General features: G+C 39.0%; 2 protein-coding genes across 2 annotated transcripts in view; one reads left to right on the forward strand and one right to left on the reverse strand.

Moving 5' to 3' along the window:
* Positions 1 to 1,150: 1,150 nt before the first annotated feature.
* hmgb1b (high mobility group box 1b) lies at positions 1,151 to 3,668 on the reverse strand. The gene is made up of 5 exons (XM_037678281.1): positions 3,441 to 3,668; positions 2,241 to 2,396; positions 1,971 to 2,116; positions 1,720 to 1,894; positions 1,151 to 1,602 (listed from the first exon to the last, which is right to left on the reverse strand). The coding sequence occupies exons 2-5, from the start codon at positions 2,385 to 2,387 to the stop codon at positions 1,477 to 1,479; spliced, it is 594 nt and encodes a 197-aa protein (XP_037534209.1). The 5' UTR covers positions 2,388 to 2,396; positions 3,441 to 3,668; the 3' UTR covers positions 1,151 to 1,476.
* Positions 3,669 to 5,858: 2,190 nt separating this feature from the next.
* Positions 5,859 to 19,559, forward strand: part of wdr95 (WD40 repeat domain 95) — a 32,750-nt gene continuing 19,049 nt past the window's right edge. The window contains exons 1-16 of the mRNA XM_037677878.1: positions 5,859 to 5,926; positions 7,439 to 7,673; positions 8,763 to 8,816; positions 8,894 to 8,977; positions 11,025 to 11,090; positions 11,563 to 11,793; positions 11,872 to 11,957; positions 12,064 to 12,156; positions 12,238 to 12,283; positions 12,352 to 12,398; positions 14,225 to 14,342; positions 17,131 to 17,200; positions 17,686 to 17,926; positions 18,022 to 18,127; positions 18,732 to 18,883; positions 19,149 to 19,245. Coding sequence (XP_037533806.1) covers positions 5,859 to 5,926; positions 7,439 to 7,673; positions 8,763 to 8,816; positions 8,894 to 8,977; positions 11,025 to 11,090; positions 11,563 to 11,793; positions 11,872 to 11,957; positions 12,064 to 12,156; positions 12,238 to 12,283; positions 12,352 to 12,398; positions 14,225 to 14,342; positions 17,131 to 17,200; positions 17,686 to 17,926; positions 18,022 to 18,127; positions 18,732 to 18,883; positions 19,149 to 19,245 — 1,794 coding nt within the window. The remainder of the gene's footprint in view (positions 5,927 to 7,438; positions 7,674 to 8,762; positions 8,817 to 8,893; positions 8,978 to 11,024; positions 11,091 to 11,562; positions 11,794 to 11,871; positions 11,958 to 12,063; positions 12,157 to 12,237; positions 12,284 to 12,351; positions 12,399 to 14,224; positions 14,343 to 17,130; positions 17,201 to 17,685; positions 17,927 to 18,021; positions 18,128 to 18,731; positions 18,884 to 19,148; positions 19,246 to 19,559) is intronic.

Consider the following 19,559-nt stretch of genomic DNA (forward strand, 5'->3'; position numbering starts at 1 on the left):
CCTGTAGATTTCAGTGTTTTGATTTTTATAAAATTGTTAACAATTATATATTTTCTCTACACAAATCTGACATTTTCTTTTGTATTAAAATGTAAATATATCAATAAATGTTGTTTTTTTTTTTTTTTCATTTTATAATCACCCCCACTAACAGGAAAAGCCATCTCCAACAAACTCTGCAGTCCTTAGTCAGTGCTGGGGAGGGATGCAGCACGAATGAAGACTGGATGAGGCTTAACAAATTGATTAGGAGCGCCTGCTCTGCCCACTGGAAGCTAATCAGGAAGATACAGTAGTAGGATGCTCACATAGATATCATCCATGGTGGCCATTTCCACCCCCTCCTGCGCAGCACTGTAGGGGTCTCAGAGCAGCCCCTTCAGCACCAGATCACATCCCTGGTGCAGGAAGGTCTAACGCAGGTCGTTCTTCCTCACAGCACGAGACTGTAGAACTGCCATCAATATCTGCATCACTTTGCACTTCTCCGCTTTTCTTTTCACGGACAAGTCATGTATGGGAAAATACTGCTTTATGTGTACAGTATATATGTAAACACTTTATATATCTGTATAGTGTTGTTGCTGCTGTGACATCTGAATATTGACACTGGGAAAAGTATTTTAAGTCAACTTTCACACTGAATATGTACTTCATTACAGCTCCATCTTCTGGATGTACTTTGGTACAACTGCATTTCTACAATCAAATTATTCAAGACATTTTGAATCAATGAGGTTCATGGCATATTTTTAAGCATTTAACAATTTAAAAACAACAAATACCTCAATACAACACAGTAACACGACATTTTTCTAACTGAATGAAAGACCAGATCATTTTCCCATGAATGCAAATATTCTTAGCCGCCCTCTTAATGAGCATCTTCCAAAATATCACATCTTGATGAGTTTACCATCTTGCAAGTTTAAACTTGCATTTATAATCTTTCACAGTAAATAAAAAATCGTTTGTGCTCATTTTTGAGTTGTATGCCATATACTGCGTTATTGTAAAATACAAAACTAAACATAAAAAAAAAAAGAGACAAACTCGTAAAAAAAAAAACTTTTATTTAAGACATTCTTGAATGTCAACAGCTGCATTTGACATCAGCGTGGTATTCAAACAACAATAAAGACATTGGGACGGCACATAAAAAAATAATTTTCAAAACAAATAATACACTAGCAACTGATAAACCTCATTTTTGACACTTAACACAAAAAGACTAGCTACTTCCATACTGATATGTAGTCTTTCTAAATAGTTATATAATTTGGCAGGAATAAAGGACTAGCACTAGAAAAAGTTCAAACTGAGGATATGTAGTGTTACCTTTACAAAAAAGGGAGATTAACACTGTACATCATAAAAACATTAAATATACAACTGGGTTTTAGATTCAAGATAGTGAACCGAGTACATTAAGATTATATGGCATAAACAAAACTTCAGGTCCCATCTTGACGAATTCTACTCATCATCATCTTCCTCTTCTTCCTCATCCTCTTCTCCCTCCTCTTCTTCCTCGCCATCATCGTCAGCTGCAGCAGCAGATCCTGAATCCACCTTACCCTTTGTGCGGTATGCCACAATATCCTACAGAGATACGTTTAATCAAACACTTATTATTCCACTGATTCTTACAAATGATGAAATCTGGTAAACACGTTTGAGAAAATAAAACTTTTGACTGCATCGTTCGTATCCACTCACTTTGTCGTATTTCTCCTTCAACTTGGCGGCCTTCTTTTCATACGGCTGCTTTTCTTCTGCAGAGGAGCTGTTCCACATCTCTCCGAGCTTCTTCGCCGTGTCCCCGATGGAAAGGCCGGGATGCTCGCCCTTCACTTTGGGGCGAAAGTCGGCGCAGAAAAGAAAGAATGCGGACCTGTGGGACAAAACGATGCCGTTTGGTGTAAAATACAATAAATAACCCAGGAGGAGTGTGAAGTTTTGATACATACGGTGGTCTCTTGGGAGCATTAGGGTCCTTAAATCGCTTCTTCTTCTGACCCTTGGGGGGTATGTAATTCTTCATCTCCCTCTCGTAACGCACCTTGTCTTGTTTGGCCATATCTTCAAACTTGCCCTTCTCTTTTGGTGACATTGTCTATGAAAAGAAAATTAAAAAAAAGAGAGAAGATTTTTAGAATAAACTTAAAACAAAATGATGACTTTCAAGGAGGGGGGAAAAAAAAAGGTATTGAAAAAATAAATAGCCATTTTCTTCCTACCTTCCATCGCTCAGAGCATTTTTTAGAGAACTCTGAAAAGTTGACGGAGGCATCAGGATGTTTCTTCTTGTGCTCCTCCCGGCATGTTTGCACAAAATAGGCATACGAGGACATTTTACCCCTCGGCTTCTTTGGATCCTTCCCCATTTTGGCTTACTAGAGGCAAAACAAACCAAAAAAATGCTTATCGAACGTGTGTCCAGGTCGAGTCCAGCACTTAGCATTGCCAATATGCAAATTTCCCTGTGCTCAACTGTCTGCCTCCTGCTTTGTTAGTCCCATCTATTGTTTAAACATGGAGGAGGAGGAGGGAGTCTGGGGTGACAGATGATCCATTGTATGAGGATGCTAACATGAGGCTCCTTAAAAACAGTTAACCACATTAATTTACTGTTTTGGCTCCAGCTGTTATCCAAAATGTTCAAGCAGTGACCTGATAAAAACAATGAGCTGTGTAATTGTATGAAGCATCCGGAGGAGAGTGAACTGGCTAGAGGTTGTGAATGAATTCATTAGCAGCAGAGTCCGCCTCCTTTTGATGTCAGCTAGCTGTTAGCCATTATGGCTCCTGCTTTGTGTCCTTTTAGCATTAAGCTAATGCTAATCGCGTATCACGAGACGATCATTAAAATGGCTGATTAAACCTTCAAACAATAGCGAGATTTTTTTTTTTTTTCCTTCAATGAGTTCCCTCCAGTCATATAAACATTTTAAAGAGTCGCTTTCTTTAATTCTGAATAATTACACTCAGGTTCGTTTGATTTTTTTTTTTTTTTTCACCCGCAATGTCAGAGAAAGATGTTCTCCTCAGCACCAGTCAGCGAGAACACTCAACCACTAGCTAGCGTTAGCATTGAGCAGGGCTGCATGGCAGTTCACATGCTAACGCAGCGGGCTAGCCCACAGGGTTGAACTCCTCTCTGTGAGCTGGTCACACAGAACATGGCGTTGCTAACCCAACAGAAGCAGCTAGTAAACCCGTCGGTGGATAAACGCTCTCTTTGAGTTGGTAATTGTTCGTAGCGGCAGCTAACGCAACCGCTAGGCATCTACGTAGTTAACTCAGCGGGTTGTGATAAACAATTAGCATCCCACCCAACTCAGTTCAGGGCTAAACATGCACATGTGATACAGGCTAAAGCCTCCGCTAGCCCAGCGTTACAGCCATAAGAGATGATAGGTAACGTTGAGGATGCTCACCCCTCCGGCTGGATGGACGTCTCAAACAATGGGGCGAGGAGAAGCGTCGGTGCGCGCTCTTTTGGCTGTGGGGATTCGTCTGTGTTTATCCGGTGTGTCGGACATTGGCTGCCGCCAACTTCTTGGAGCCTCTTATTGGACACGGTCCTGCTCGGAGTGCGCTTGGTTGGTTGTTCCAAACACAACGGAGCGATGGCGCTAAGCTTGAAACGAAGATGGCTGCCAGCCAGTCTGCGGAGAAGGAGCAGACCTGAAAACAAAGTGTGTTGAAATAACGGAGCTGTGTTAGGAAAGTGCTAAATGTCTGCTTTGGTCGAAAACTCACACGGTTAAGCAATTCAACATTTGTTGGCGTGAAGTATTACATGAAAAGCGTTTGTAAGAAATAAGAAATTGTAAATGAGTAGGAGCTATTCAACTGGTGACCCGCGGGCCACTTCCGGCCCGTGGGTGACTTCAGTCCGGCCCACCAGTGAGTTCATTAGAAAAATAATATTAATTAATTTTTTTTTATTTTTTTTTGAGTGGGGCGCCTGTTTATTGCTTTTATGACTCATTGCTTTAAAACACACAATTTAAAAAGGGAACAGATGATTATAAAACTTGATTTATTTACATCATTCATTCATTCAACTTCCCATACTGAGCCTCGGGGACTCACTGACAAGAGAGACGTGATTTCTTAACAAAGAGTGATGACAACAGTGAGTAACGACAACAATGAACAGTCTCAAAAGAGGCATACACAATTTAAATGTCTTTTTTTTTTTTAACAAATCAAAACAAAATAGCAACCAAAAAGGACAGTCAAAAGGAAAAGTAGCAAAAAGAAAAACCAGCTAGATTATAAGGCGGTGTAGAAAACTAAAAACAGGAACATGCCTGCTTCGGTTTTAGCCACTTAGAGAGGTCAACGTTGAGAGCTTCAGATCTTTTTGCAAGATACTCCAGGAAACAGGAGCGGAGTAGAAGAAGGCCCTTTTACCTAGTTCAGTCCACACTGAGGGAACACTGCAGGTAATAATGTCCTGAGAGCGCACGCTGTAGCTGCGCTCACGCAGAGACATGTAGGAGGAGATGTATGAAGGCAGCAGACCAAGAAGTGATTTAAAGATGAAAATGTACCAGTGAGAGAGTCTGCGTGAAGTTAGTGATGACCAGTTAACCAGTGAATACAGGGTGCAGTGTTGGGTACGGTAGTTACAGCCAGTTATGAATCTTAATGCACCGTGATAGACAGCATCCAACATCCACTCGAGGAGAGAATGGTGAAACCTCTTAATTTGAACTCAGCAAATGGGGTTTGTTAAGGCAGACTTACTGGAGGAATTGTAACTGACAATTGTAGAAATTGGTAAAACATTAATATTCCAGTGGAAAATGTGAGAAATACTTCAAGGGGTATAAACAATGGAAAATAATGATATAATGGTGGTGTCATTGAATGTTAACAGACTAAATAATGTAAAAAAAAAAAAAGAAATAAAGCCTGAATTAAGTTTAGAAAACAGAGGATGCAGATTATATTTTTTACAGGAGACACATCATATATCTGCTCACCACAGACTCGTGTTCGGGCTGCTCTTTACGCCATATTATTTTACATTATTAACTTTAGCATATAGATCTTTTATTGTACAAAGTATCATTTGGCATTTGTTTAGCTTATAGTGTTATTAGATACTTATTTACCGTTTCATTTTATACTTTATATTTTGCTATTTTTGGATGTAACTGGGACCCTGTGGATATAATTCTGTTCCACCTCATGTACCACCTGTGATGTTAATGACAATAAAACTGGTTTGAACTTGATTTATCCAGAGAAGAACATGACAAATTGATAAAGGTTAGAGTGATGATACTAATTGCAAATACGTTGAAGTTTGATACGATCAAGGAAATTGGAGATGAGGGGAGATTCATAATGGAAAAAGTCAAATTATAGAACCAGCTAGTAACCATTTTTAATGTAAACAGAAAAAAAAATATGTGCCACTTTGATTTTAGGATGTTTTTCTCAGTTTCCCGCTAGAAGTTTATTTTAATTTTCAAATACTATCTAAAAATGTTCTAAAGTGTAAAAAATAATTTGCTTAGCGTCTTGTAGTTTTCAAAAAAACATCCTAAATATTAAAGTCACAAAAACATATCAAATACCATAAGTTTGAAACCCCGTGCAACAAAATAAAAGCTCATTCTTGCTCTGCACTGGGCCATGCTTTGAATGTTGTTGTCCCTCGTGGTTTCTTAGAAACCGCTGCAGCACCTGATCTGCTCGGGTGTAATGTTAGAGCAAGTGTCAGGTAAACGCACTCGTGCAGGATCTGTTGGACTAACGGACGGAAGAATCGTTCAGCCCTTAGGTCTTTTTTCTACTTGCATCACAACAATCGTAACAAAAAGAGCAGATCAAGAATGCCACTTGGAAAAAGCGTTCGCTCTTCTTCAGCTCCAGGGAGATTAGAAACCAAACGTGTGACAAGGTATTCCTCTGTTTTCTGCTCACACTATTCAAGATCTCACATGAGAACGACAGCACCGTACTTTCTGATTTTACTGTAAATGTTTATTGAGTTTATGTTTAAGTAAGAGTTACTGTAAATCTGAGGCATCGCCTTGCCTTTTTTTTCCTTTTTTATTTTAGCAGTAGTCGTGGTGTTTAAGCAGCAGGAAGTCTCATAACCTGGTCGATATAATTATGTCTCTAAGATTAAAGGCCTAGCATTTCTTTAAGAAATGTGTCCGGTTGCATTTTAAGCCAGAATGACAAATTTAAGTTAATCGTTTAATGAGAATTTATGGAGTTTTAGCCATTTTGGTCCAAATTTGTAAATAATGTCAAGCTCCTGAGATATTGCAAAAAACATTAGCTCCTAAACCAGGGGTCTGCAACCTGCGGCTCTGGAGCCACACGCGGCCCTTTGGTTCCTCCGCTACGGCTAGTTCAAGCTTTGACCAAAACCAACATAAAACAGAATTTTATTGATTGTTGTACAAACAACAAATAAAAGAACTACCGTAATTTTAGCAGTTTTCCTGACATTTATTTTGCAAATATGTGAATACTGGAAAAAGTACAAGGAGTAAAACATATTCTCTTTAACTTTATGCTTTATTTCTATAATTAATTTTTTCACCAAAAAAAAAACAGGTCTGCATTGTTCATAGTTTCTATTAATAAATAATAATAATAATGAAAAAAAAAAACTATCCCCAACCCTTACAAGATTCTGGTCTTTTCATTAGTCTTAAATTGTAAAAATATAAATTATTAGATATTTTTAGCTTTCTTACGTCACCCTTAGTCGCCACAAAAGCCCCTCCAACGAACCTATAGTGGTCCACGGGTCACCAGTTGATAATCACAGTTGTATAATGTTGTTGCACCTCTGAACACTTTTAATTTAGTGAACGAAGGCGTAAAATGGCTCTTTTGATTGTAAAGGTTGCAGACCCCTGTCCTAGACTGTGTGTTATTGACTCAGCTGCTACCACATCCAGCGTAATACTATAAAAGTGACTGAGTTATAACCATTTTTGTCCTTTCTAAAGTCATATGGTTGTGGCAGCTATCTTAAATTGGATTAACTCGAAAAGTGAATCACGTGTTCGTACACTTTCTAAAAGTTTCATTAATTCTGCTGAGCTGTTTATAAGATAATTGGCTAACAGTCTGACAGTTCACTTTAATAGTTGGAGGAAACGCTTTTAAAGCAGATCTTGCACAATCAGTGCTCAGATTATAAATTGGGGATGACTCAACAACTACCACATCAAATTTTAGCTAAGTTGCTAAACTGACTGAGTTGTTTTTAGGGTTTCAAAGGCTGCAGTTACATTGACTGAAAATGTTTAATTGTAGAAGTACATTTTTTGAAAGTTGCTTTAAAATCCATCCAGTGGTTCACACGTTATTTTGCTAACATGACAACACCTGCAAGCGTTTGCTACAGTGCTGACTGCTCTGTGAAGTGTTCGAATGTCAAATCCTGCAGCATCCTCTCTGAACTGGGAGGTGCAGGGCAGAGGATCAGGAACAAGCCTGGACCAGGGGGCCGAGCTGTGAAAACAGAAGACCTCTCAGACCCTCGACCTTCACGTGTCGAGGACGGAGAGGAGCAGCCGGACTGGTTGGTACGAGAGCAGCTGAAACACAAGCGAAGACATTCAGTCACACCAGGAGAGAAAGTTCAACTTGACCTTCAAGTTCATTCAAGCTCGACCCTTAAGGTACAATTTTTTAAACGCCTATCCAAAATTGAAGAAAACACCAAATAATTGATGAATCTAACAAAAGCATTTTACTGATTTAGTATCATTTAAGCTATTCGTTCAATAAAACTGTCTTTCTGGAGTTTCAGTTTTTATCCTGAAGGTGTCACTGGTATGCTTCACATGCCTCAGCAGCAAAATGAATGGATTAATGTGATGCAAAAATGCCAAATTGAATAAGTTCTGATGAACAGCTTCCACACAGCCTGACAGTATGTTAGGCAAGACAATCTTTCCCAGAGCCAAAAAGCTTCAAGCCAAAGTAAAACAAACAGCTCCTGAGCCAAATACTTAAAAGGTCTCCAGCAGATTCAAATTTGAGCTTTCAAGCTGACAGGAATGATAGAATGATGTAGGAGGCTGTGCTGCAAATGCACTATAGCTCAGGTTTCTGGGCTTTGCATGCAGATGTCAGTCACCCCCCCCCCCCCCCCGCTTAATGCAAGGAGCAATGCACCATAACAGATTAACAAGAGGGAGCTCAGGAGTTCAAAGTTGTGCATCCTTTCCAAAAGGGATTTGGAAAGCAGCTGAGGTTAGATACACTTTCACTCACTTTCTCCACGACTTGGACTGATTAAACAGTTATCTTACCAATTCAGAAAGTACCGTGAGGAAACTTCCAACTCCAGTTACATCCTTGAGGAATTAAGCTGTTTATCCCTGTTATTTATTAATGGTAGATCAAAGAGCTTCATAGATGAAGGACCGACCAGTTGCTAAGAAACCACGGAAAAAAATAAAAGTTAAGACGAATAATACGGTTTTCCGAGTGGTGCTTCTGATGTGGGTATTCCAGAGTCTCGAATAAGTACAAGTTAAGTACAAAATATGCGTTTTTATTTATTTAGTGTAAATTATTTCAAAATAAAATGTTTCATCTCATTTCCAACCCAAATCTATTGTTTTAGTGCTTCATATTTTATGCACGGTCTGGTTTTGAGTGGGCCTAAAAATAGGAAGAAATACATCTGTTTTAATTATTTTATGTGCACTTTGGGTCCTAAATGCAACTCATCATAACCAGTTATCTTCTCCTTCTGTAAGATTGATGAGCAACTTTCTCTGGACAACCTTCAGAAAATGAAATTAGCTTTTGAGGTACTGGAAAACATTAACACATACATACTCTGGTAAGTTATCGCTGACATTTGATTATACTTCTTGTTGGTTTAAAGGAATTTGAAAAGAATGATACGAGAGGCATTGATGTGAAGGATTTTGGACGTATACTGAAAAGGTGTTTGGATTTGCCTAACACGGTAAGATAGTTTGTCTCTATAACTTTCCTCGCACATTCTCAGCTCTCTTCTTGGTTTCACACATTTCTGGCTATTAAGAACAAGTTTTTATAAAGTCAAGTCAAATTAATGTATAACGCACATTTAAAACAGCAGCTGTTACCAAAGTGCTTAAAAACAAAATCAAGGCAGTAATTAAATAAAAAAACTGGAGTGGCCTGTCTGATGCCGAGGGGCAGATTGTTCCAGAGTTTAGGGCCATGACTGAAAAAGACTGATCTCCTCTGAGCTTCAGTCTGGTTTTCGGAACAGCCAAAGCAGCTGGTCAGATGATCTCAGCACCTGAGAAGGAACATATGGTGAAGTAGGTCAGAGAGGTATGAGCAGGGGTCTGCAACCTTTACGATCAAAAGAGCCCTTTCTGCCCCTTTGTTCACTAAATTAAAAGTTTCCGGAGCCACAATACCTGCTAGGACTGGGATTCTCAACTGGTGGCCCACGCACCACTTTAATTTTGTTGGAGAGCGCTTTTCTGGACAGTAGGGGTGATTTTATAAAGCTAAAAATATCTAAAGATTTTTAACATTTATTGATATTTTTATACTCTAAGACAAAGTAAAAGACAACATTCTTGTAAAGAAGGAAAAGATAATATAGTTTTTGCCCAGTTTCTAAAAACTAAAGCTTTAAACTTGTAATGTTGGTTGGTGAGGGGTAAACCCAGAGGTGCAGGCAGACAATCCAGGACTCAGGAGATGAATAAAATAATTTATTAATAATAACAAAACAACAGCTGACGGGGCAGCAAACTTACATAAACTGTGGGAAACGCAGAGGACCAAGGTGACTAGAGACAATGCCAGGACAAAGGGCTAATACAGAGACACAGACTTATATCCAGTGACAAACGAGACAAAACACCTGTGAGGACACACAGCTGAACCACATCAGGGAAAATGACAAACCAGGAAGCCAGGGAGTGCAGGAACATACACACAACACTAGATGGAAGCATACACTAGGAAAACACAAACTCTATAGAAGAACAGAAACTGATAAGAAGGACATAAGACAAAAAAACACAACACAAGATGGGGCTAAATCCATGAAACAGACCAATCCCTACAAAACTATGTAACTTTTTTAAATGTAGAAAAATTACGTATCCTACTTTGAAGAAATAAAGCCTAAAGTGAAAGTGAGTATGTTTTACTCCTTGTAATGTTTCTAGTATTCATATATTTGTACAATAAATTACAGGAAAACTGCTAAAATTAACCCTTTTAGTTGTTACAACAACCAATGACTTTCAGTTTCATTTTAGTTTTGGTCAAAGATTGAAAAAGTCACTCCAGAGGGACCAAAGAGCTGCATGTGGCTCCAGAGCCGCAGGTTGCAGACCCTTAAGGCACTTAAAGGTCAACAGGAGAATCTTAAAATCAATTCTGACACGCACAGGGAGCCAGTGAAGGGAGGACAAAACTAGTGAAATATGATCAAACCTACGAGCTCCTGTTAAGAGCCGAGCTGCAACATTTTGGACGAGCTGAAGACAAGAAAGGGAGACCTGGCTGACCCCAACATAAAGTGAGTTACAGTAGTCTAGCCGGGTTGTAACAAATGTGTGGACTATTTTTTCAAGGTCAGATCTGGACAACACTGACTTAAGCTTAACTATCTGCTTTAACTGGAAGAAGCTTTTTTTTGTAGAACAGAGTTAATCTGTTTATTAAACTTAAAGTCAGGGTCTAAAACCATCCAGAGATTTGTACCAGACTGCTTAAGATACGACTGAAGAGAGTCCAGGTTTACAGGATCAGAGGCAGCAGTAGAGCTAAAGGGCCAAACATTTGACTTCAGTTTTCTGATCATTAAAACTTAAGACATTTGAAGCCATGATATCATCAAGACATTTTAACAGAGGGAGAATGAAGCAAGAACTGTTAGATTTTAAGAGCAGATAAATCTGACAATCATCAGCGTCACAATGAAATGAAACCATGTTTGTCACAAAGAGCAGGTTATAGTTTTAAACATCTTTTTGTGTTTTGTTCTTTGGACTTTCCAGATCAATGCCCAGATCGATGGGTTGTTTGAAAAGATTGATTACTCAGACCAAGGGAGGATTTCATGGGTGAGGTGACATTCAAACTTTATTTCTTTCTAATTGATGCCTGGCAACATAAATAAACTGTAGTTAAAAGGTTAGGCTCTGTGACATGCAGCGAGGTTGGCAACTATAATTCAGCCAAGATTTATGGAGTACGTGGAACTGAAAGACGCTGCTAAACAGAATATTTTAGCCTTTTGAGCTGAATGTTGACCGTGCACCGTTTTCATGTAGCAACTGACGCCTATAGACGGGATTTCTGACATGTTGCGAAAGGTTTTCTTACATTTGCCAAAAAAAAAAAAATGAAGATTTTATGGTTTAGGATAAATGTGTCCACTTAAACTGTAAAAAAGCTCAATTGAAACTGGTTAAACCTCATTGTTATTATATATATTGTTTTTTGTTGCAACCTTTATGGCAGTTCTCAGACTATAAAGTTGAAGCCTGGTCATTATAAATATTATAATGTCTAATGGGCACTGATGTGATGCAGGGTGAGTTCTCCACGTACGTCCTGCAGCTGTATAAGGAGAAGGAGGAAACAGTGAGACGCAGCAAGCGGGTGGCCTTTAGTTTGCCAGCCACCATAAATAATTATGGACAGGGCATTCCAGTTGTCAACATCCACTCCACCGATGACGACACCTTGATAACAGTACGAGAAGACGGGTTTATTTGTCTTTGGCATCCTGAACTGGAACCCAAACAGTCCAAACACATGTTTGTATGTTCAAACTTATTATTTATCTGTTATTTACTTACTTATTATGCTTTAATTTGATTTTATTTTTTGCTTCCATAGGGTGAGGATCCTGCTATTCGAAGGTCGAAGTGGGTTAGTTGTTTCACTCTGATGTCAGAGTACAACAAGCTGATAATTGGAACAGGGTATGACTTCTAATTGCATCTACAGAGCGCGCTCATTCCTTCCATTAACACGAGGCTTCACCCTGCTGTGTGCACATTTATTGTACCTGAATTCATTGTTCTTCAGGGACAGAGAGATTCAAATTTATGACCTGTTTGCTCTGGAGCCTTACTGTCAGATTAACGGCCTGGACACGATTCCTCTGACTTTACACTACAGGTGAGCTGCAGAACGGCACCATCATAGAAGAGCTCCCACTTTTCATGATGTTTGATATATTTTTCTCTCCTTACAATACAGCTACACCGGACACGATAAATGTTGTCTTCTGTATGGAGATGCTGAGGTAGGTCCTTTTGTGACAATAAATATGATAACACTGACACTGGGACAGCTTCTGTGTTTGTGTTACAGGGATGTGTGAACATCATGTTAATGTCTTCTGTTGAGGATACCCTCCGGTAAGTTTTTCAATTAATTACTAATTAGTATATTTATTTTATTGTTCCATTTTCTATATAAATGGTTATTCATTCTGGTTAATTGTGGAATGTTTAACCAGACTTTGGTAGACTTCATTTTACATTCATGTTTGATCAAAATCATCTGCTGGCTTAAAAAAAAATATGGGATCAATAAGTTTGGGAATAGCTTTTAGAAGTTGAGAGGTAAAAGTGCTTATACGTCCTTATGAAAGAAATAAAATGAAAATACTAAAAATATAAAAGGAACAACAAAACTTTTGTACTTATACAATAATAAAATTGACATAGAATAAGAATTGAATAAAAGGGAAGAGTTATTTTATTCTTGATGATCTCAATTTACTTTTGATTTGATTTTTTTTTTTGTCATGAATATCTGCAGAAAAAGTTTATTTCATTATGATCTCCTGAATATATTCCAAAAAACATGAAATAAAAACTGATGCACTGGAAAGAATAAAATAAAACACTTGCTGCTCACTGAAGTCCTGTAAACTAAAAAAAAAAACCTTAAAAACAGACAATTTATTTTAAAAGATAAGAAAATTAAAACTGACAAATTAGCAACAATGATAAAAAGAACTCATGAATTGAGTTAAAAGGCAACGAGCAAACAGGAGTTAGTTTTATTGTGTGTATCACATGCAGCAGCAACTGGCTCCATAATATAGAGGCTACATCTGCCAATCAACAGATACTGAACCTCTGAACTACTTAGTGCAATATTTTATATTCCTGTAAGTGCAGTACTGTACACTATTTCATTTTGTCCAAGTATCAGTATTTGTTTTGCGTAAAGTGTTTTATATGTGATATATACTGTAAGATGAATTAAAACGTTTGTCTATGGGCTAGCTTTGACCTGATGACAGCTTGAACCATTTATTAAACCTAAAAGTGTTGTTTAATTGATATATGTTTGTGTAAATGGTCCGAAATAAGGAATTGATGCAAGTGTCAAAGAGATTAGTGAGTCATTGATTCCCTGTGAATTATCTGTCTTTGTAAGGGTTTGACTCTGAAAGTCCCAAATTTGCCCAAGTTTTATTAACTTGAGTTTTATTTCACTCCAATTAAGTTTCCAACACAATTCAACGTACAAGTGTGTATTTCTGGTCAAAAACTAAATGGCTGCACCTCAGTCTTCAACCTCAACACAAGATACGTTTTAGATAATTACCCTGAACCACCCACAAACAGGTGCGAGATATTAACACATATCGTCTTTACAGTGTTCTTCCTTTTAGTTGTTAAAAAATATATATATATTCTACATGTACACAACTAAAACTTTAAAAGGTAGGCCTGAAACACAAAGCTCATTATTAAACTAGTTAAATGTTATGACTCCGTCATTGAACATTACATGAATAAAGCTTTTATTTAAAAAAAAAAAAATTCTGTACATTCGTAGATAAAAATCACTAACTCAGCTAAAATAAAAACATTTTATAGTTTTAAAAATAAATAATTTGTATCAAAACATGTAAAAGTGTCTTACAGTAGGAGTTTTCTCAAAGTCTTAGAGAACGAAGCAAAACGGTTCATTAGCAGCTCTTAACTTTGACTAATGCTGTAAACTAGCTACCAGAAATGACTGTTTTAAAAAAAATATATATATATAAAAAAAAAAAAAAATTTGCAACGCCACCACGTCCACACAAACAGCTGTGTTTTGGAAAATTATACCTTTGCTAACCAGCCATCCTCTTCAATCAAAGATTTGTTGTGTTGAGTGTGAAGTCGTCTCAGACGATGATCTTTACCTCAAACCTGACTGGACGTCACTTCTCTTTTTATAGAATATGGAGTAAATTACCAAAGATTGAAAACATGCCTAACATCACCATCGAGAGTGCTGTGCTTTGTCCAGATGTGACGTTCATCAGATGGAAGGTTCATCATGAGTGGGTGACACAGGTGACATTTCCTTGGTTTCTGTTCATTTGAAGCACAGACGCAGCTTTTAAATCAAGTTGAAGCTGAAGCACTTTTGAGTTTCAAGCTTATCATAACAGAAATACAATATATTGAGCAAATATTACAAAATTAAGCTGAGTCATGCTGTCGCTGATGACAGAGCGATTTAACATACACCCACACTACACCACAGAATAAAACTGGTGTGTGCATGAAAAATAAATTGAAAAGGCCTAAATTCGACAACAATGATTATGCTAATACACAAAATATCTATAACAAATAACAGACATAGCGGGTAAAGATAATGGATGGATGGATGATGGAGGGCTGAAAAAATAAAAGTAGCCGAAAACCAATATATTGCAGTCTTGAATTGCAAAAATAATGGGAGTGATAAACAATAAAATGATCAAAAATATATATTAATAAGAATTGCACAAACATGAACAAAATAAAAAGTGCATATATACAAAGTACAACTGTTCATAACTTTTATGGACAGAATTTCTAGGTGCAGCCAAGGCGTTGAGGGGATCCATTTTGGTGGCCTTAGGATCACATCTCTGCTTTTTGCAGATGATGTGGTCCCATTGGCTTCATCAGGTCATGATCTACAGGTTTCACTGGAATGGTTTGCAGTCGAGTGTGATGCGGCCGGGATGAGAATTAGTTTCTCCAAATCCGAGGCCATGGTCTTGAGCTGGAAAAGGGTAGAGTGCCCTCTCTGAGTCACGGAGGAGGTCTTGCCCCAAGTGGTGGAGTTCAAGTATCTCGGGGTCTTGTTCACAAATGAGGGAGAAATGGAGCTAGAGATCGATAGGCAGATAGGTGCAGCGTCTGCAGTGAAGCAGGCGCTGTACCGGTCTGTCGTGGTGAAGAGCGAGCTGAGTCAAAAGGCGAAGCTCTCAATTTACCGGTCGATCTACGATCCTACCCTCATCTAGGGTCATGAGCTTTGGGTTGTGACACAAAGAACGAGACCACGGACACAGGCGACTGAAATGAGTTTTCTCCACAGGGTGTCTGGGCTCTCCCTTAAAGCTCGATCATCCTGGAGGGACTCAGAGTAGAACCGCTGCTTCTCCACGTTGAGAGGAGCCAGTTGAGGTGGCTCGGGCATCTGGTTAGGATGCCTCCTGGACGCCTCCCTGGTGAGGTGTTCCAGACATGTCCCACTGAGAGGAGACCCAGGACACGCTGGAGGGACTATGTTTCTCGGCTGGCCTGGGAACAACTCGGGATTCTTCCAGAGGAGCTGGCCCAAGTGGCTGGGGAGAGGGAAGTCTGGACCTCCCTCCTTAAGCTGCTACCCGACCCCGGATAAGCGGAAGATGGATGGATGGATGGATGGATGGATGGATGGATGGAGCGAGCTGGCTTATTTTGCGCTGGGTCGTAGACAGTCATATCAGCCACACAGCCTCGTTTCTTTGGCTCTGCACCGGTGAATTAAAGCTGGAATTAGATCAAAAGTTGTCTAAATACAAAATTATAAGTATATTTAAAAATCTGTCAAGAAGTTATTGTGTTCTACTTACATGGTTTTACATGTTGTAACATGTTTTACATGTAAGAACAATATTCGTCCAGTGTAGCAGGTTTGAGAGCAGTCGGTTCCTCCTCTGGTCTATTGTGCAGCCAGCTGAGAGCAGGGTGCAGACGTGAGCGTGCACCTGACACACATCAGCAGGTGTCATCATTTTAAGTTTGTTAAAATTAGGCCACAGGAAAAGTGCAGCTCTGTGCAAGTCGTGGAAAATGAGTTTGCGCTTCAGTACTTCTGCATGTCTGTGGCGCACGTGTGGGGACGTGTGTGAGGACTGTGTTGCTGCAGTTTCTCATTCCAGAGGCAAACAAGGTTGATAGTGGGACATTTGTCACCCTCCAGTTCTCTCTGTGCACGGTAAAACGGTTCTAGAGATGTGACTAAAAAGCCCAACATGTCGATGCGTCATAAGAGGAGCAAAGCAGGGTGGGCGGAGCAAAGCAGGGTGGGCGGAGCCTTGCATAATTGCTGTGCAATGTGCCAGCGCTACTCTCTTTTCACAGTCTGTCTGATTTACTGCTGCACTCTTTTATTTATTTAATCAGTAAACTTACTGTAGATTAACACAATTTTGTATTGTTTTTAATTTACTTTTCTTTGTGCTGTATGATTTGTAAAACCGCATCAAAGCCCGAGACCGGCCCGGCCTACACATTAAGCACATTATTATGGCCCGGCCCAAATCCGGGTCAGGCCGGGCCGGGCTTTGGGTTAGAAATGACAGCTTTACCGCCCTGTCAACAGAACAGAGCACCGTGCCACCCTACTGCTGACACAGACATAGCACTAAGCTACTGGCGCAATACATACGTGCTAGCTAAAAAGCTACAGTTCGCGCCCCACACCATAATAAAAGTTGGTACCTCTTGCACGGCATGAGATTTGAATTCAAGTTTGCGTTCAGTAGAGATTAAGCTGACAGGATTAGATACTTTGACTCAGATCCATTGAATTTGCAATGAATTATTGTATTTTCAAACAAAATGTCAGTGTTTGATTTGGCAATGACTTTTGATTCATATTTGCTCTGAAGAATATGAAACAGTTAAATTTTCTTTAAAATGCCCCCGTTAGAAAACATTGATAAAAGAAGAATGTATCATACTTTAGATGTGGGTCATGTCACAACTACTACATAAATCTGTGTTTGGTTTGTCGTACGAATGTAGATGGTAACACATTTTTAGCATTTTATTGAGTTAACATTTTCCATTTACATGATTGTTTTCCCCAAAACAGGCAACGTATTTTCACAGTTTCCGAGCTGTTGTCTCCTCATCGAATGAAGAATCTTCTTCTCTTGTCATAGGTAATTTTTGTTCATATTGACTTGGGGCATTTTTATTTATTTATTTATTTTTATTGCATGTTTTCAGCACCAAAAGAAAGATTGTAATTTTGCACACAAGGACTTAAAATGCACACTCAGCAGCTTTCTGTCCTACACCCAGTCTTCGTAAGGAGTTAGACAATGCATCTGGAAAATGATTGTAAAAAAAAAAAAAAAAAAAAAAAATTACAATCAATGTTTTTCTTTAAATCGCTGTAATTAAACTCAGTGTGAAATGTTAGGTATGCTGGCTTTAGAGCTGTGAGTGATGACTCATGATTACTCATGTATCACAAATTCACTAATCGATTTTTGTGTGTTTGTGTGTGTGTGGGATCACCTTGCATGTTTACTGGCAGGCTTGGCCATTAATTCCGATAATGACTTACCCTTCCCCTGAAAGCACGTTTGATTGATGCTAGTACCTCTAATGTAACACTTTTATTTATTCTTGCCCTCCTGAGGCTGCGTGCTGCCTCCAACAGACTCTGAACTGCAGCTGAAGGAGATCAGGGAGGTCTGCTGTGAGGGCAGAACCGGGAAGAGCCAGCTAGGCCGGACTCCACAGGTCCGTGCGTCGCGCGATCACACCATTTTCTCTGTCCACAAAGGTGTGAAGACCTTTGACCTTTGTCCGAAGCTACATTTGTTGGTGACTGGAGGCATGGACAGAATTATACGCCTGTGGAACCCCCATATTTCAGGGTGAGGAATCATCATTTAGCAAAATATTTTAAGGAGACAAGAATCCTTGAAATAAAAAGCTATTTTTCTTCTGATTTACTTTTTTTTTCCTTTAGGAAACCAACCGGTGTACTGAAAAGCCACTCTGCTCCCATCTTCTCCCTCTGTATCTCATCAGAGGACAGTTGGATCTTCTCTCTCACCGTTGATGCCACTGTAAAAGTGATTTGTGACCTTTTTATTTATAACAATATACAAGTTTAATACATTATTTAACAGATTAAAATACAGACATTAGTATTATTATTACCTGCCGCTGAAAGCGTTTATTCCCAGGTCTTTGTGTGTGCATGTGTCTGTCTGCTATTAAAATATCTCATTAACCACAAAATTAATTTTAATGAAACTTACAGAAAATAATATGAACATCTATAACTTGGTCACTTTTGGAGTCAATCCAATTTAAGATGGCTGCCACAGCCAACTAACATGATAAAACACAAAAATCATTATAATTTAATCAATTTTAAGGAAAATTACGGAAAAATTTGGTGAGGTGGCAGCTTAGACTGATCCCCAACATATATTCTGGGTGCCAACAGATTGCACAAGATCCTTGTTTAAAACTTTGCAATTAATCATTTTGTCTGTTATCAAAATATCTCATGGCCCACTAGACAGATGCTAATGAAACTTTCAGGAAATAATCACTGGATGGATGTCAACAAATGATTAACTTTTGGAGCCGACTTAAATCAAAATGCATGCCACAGCCAGCTGTCTTTAGAGAACACATAGAATGGCTATTTTCCTTCTCTTTTTTCAGATTTGGCACATTGAGGATCAGTGTTGCTTGTTCACAGCAGAGCCCAGCGCCAGCAGGATTCATGGAGACGTATCTGCATGCTTCTATAACGCTGCTCTAAAATGTCTGTATGTGGCAGCAGACTGGATGTCTGTCCTCCCACTGAAGTCCAGGTTGGTTTGTTCTGCCTTTGCACTAGATTCATTTCTGTTCCTAGATCATCAAGCTCTTTGAAAAGCTTTCTTAAAAAGCAGTTTAAGGGTGGTGGTTTGTGAAAATATGAAAGAACAAATCTAGCACAACAGATGTTTTGAGATGTTTTCTGTTTAGAAGTTTGACACTCCGGTTTCTAAAAGGTTTCTTTAGATATTATTGACTCATGTTCTGTTTAATATAAAACGTCACTTCATTGGTTCTGTGATGTTTTCCCTCTGTCAGGCCATGGCTGAACAGGCACATGAACATTTCCCATAATGAACCTGTAACGTGTTGTGGTTACAGTAAAGCCTTTGGTCAGGTGGTGAGCTGCAGCGAGGCTTCTGAGTTAAACAAGTGCTTTACAACAACTTCACTACATCAGCATTAAAACTGTTTCATTGCGTGAATGTTTATGAAGTGTTGCTGGTCAGTGTGTGTCCTGCGGGTCTTATTCCGGACCCCCAGGCCCCACCTCCAGCCGCGGAGGCTCCCAGTTCCCCCCTCCCTCAGAAGCGTTCCGGTTCAGCTTCTTTCAGCTTCCTTGTGCAAATTTAAACTTATTTTCAGCTACTTTCAGCTGTTTGTTCAGCTATTTTGTGCTGCTTTCAGATTCTTTCTGCTAAACTGAACCATTTTTGTGCTTAACTTCTG

This window comes from Nematolebias whitei, chromosome 6 (assembly GCF_014905685.2).
Source record: "Nematolebias whitei isolate Nwh7 chromosome 6, NemWhi1, whole genome shotgun sequence".
In the NCBI taxonomy this organism is placed as follows: domain Eukaryota; kingdom Metazoa; phylum Chordata; class Actinopteri; order Cyprinodontiformes; family Rivulidae; genus Nematolebias; species Nematolebias whitei.

Excerpts from the sequence above, each read along its gene's own strand:
- hmgb1b (XM_037678281.1), bottom strand. The coding sequence starts at position 2,387 with ATGGGGAAGGATCCAAAGAAGCCGAGGGGTAAAATGTCCTCGTATGCC. Across the intron at positions 2,117-2,240 it reads AATGCTCTGAGCGATGGAAG|ACAATGTCACCAAAAGAGAA; the intron begins GTAGGAAGAAAA and ends TTCTTTTCATAG. Across the intron at positions 1,895-1,970 it reads AATGCTCCCAAGAGACCACC|GTCCGCATTCTTTCTTTTCT; the intron begins GTATGTATCAAA and ends TTTGTCCCACAG.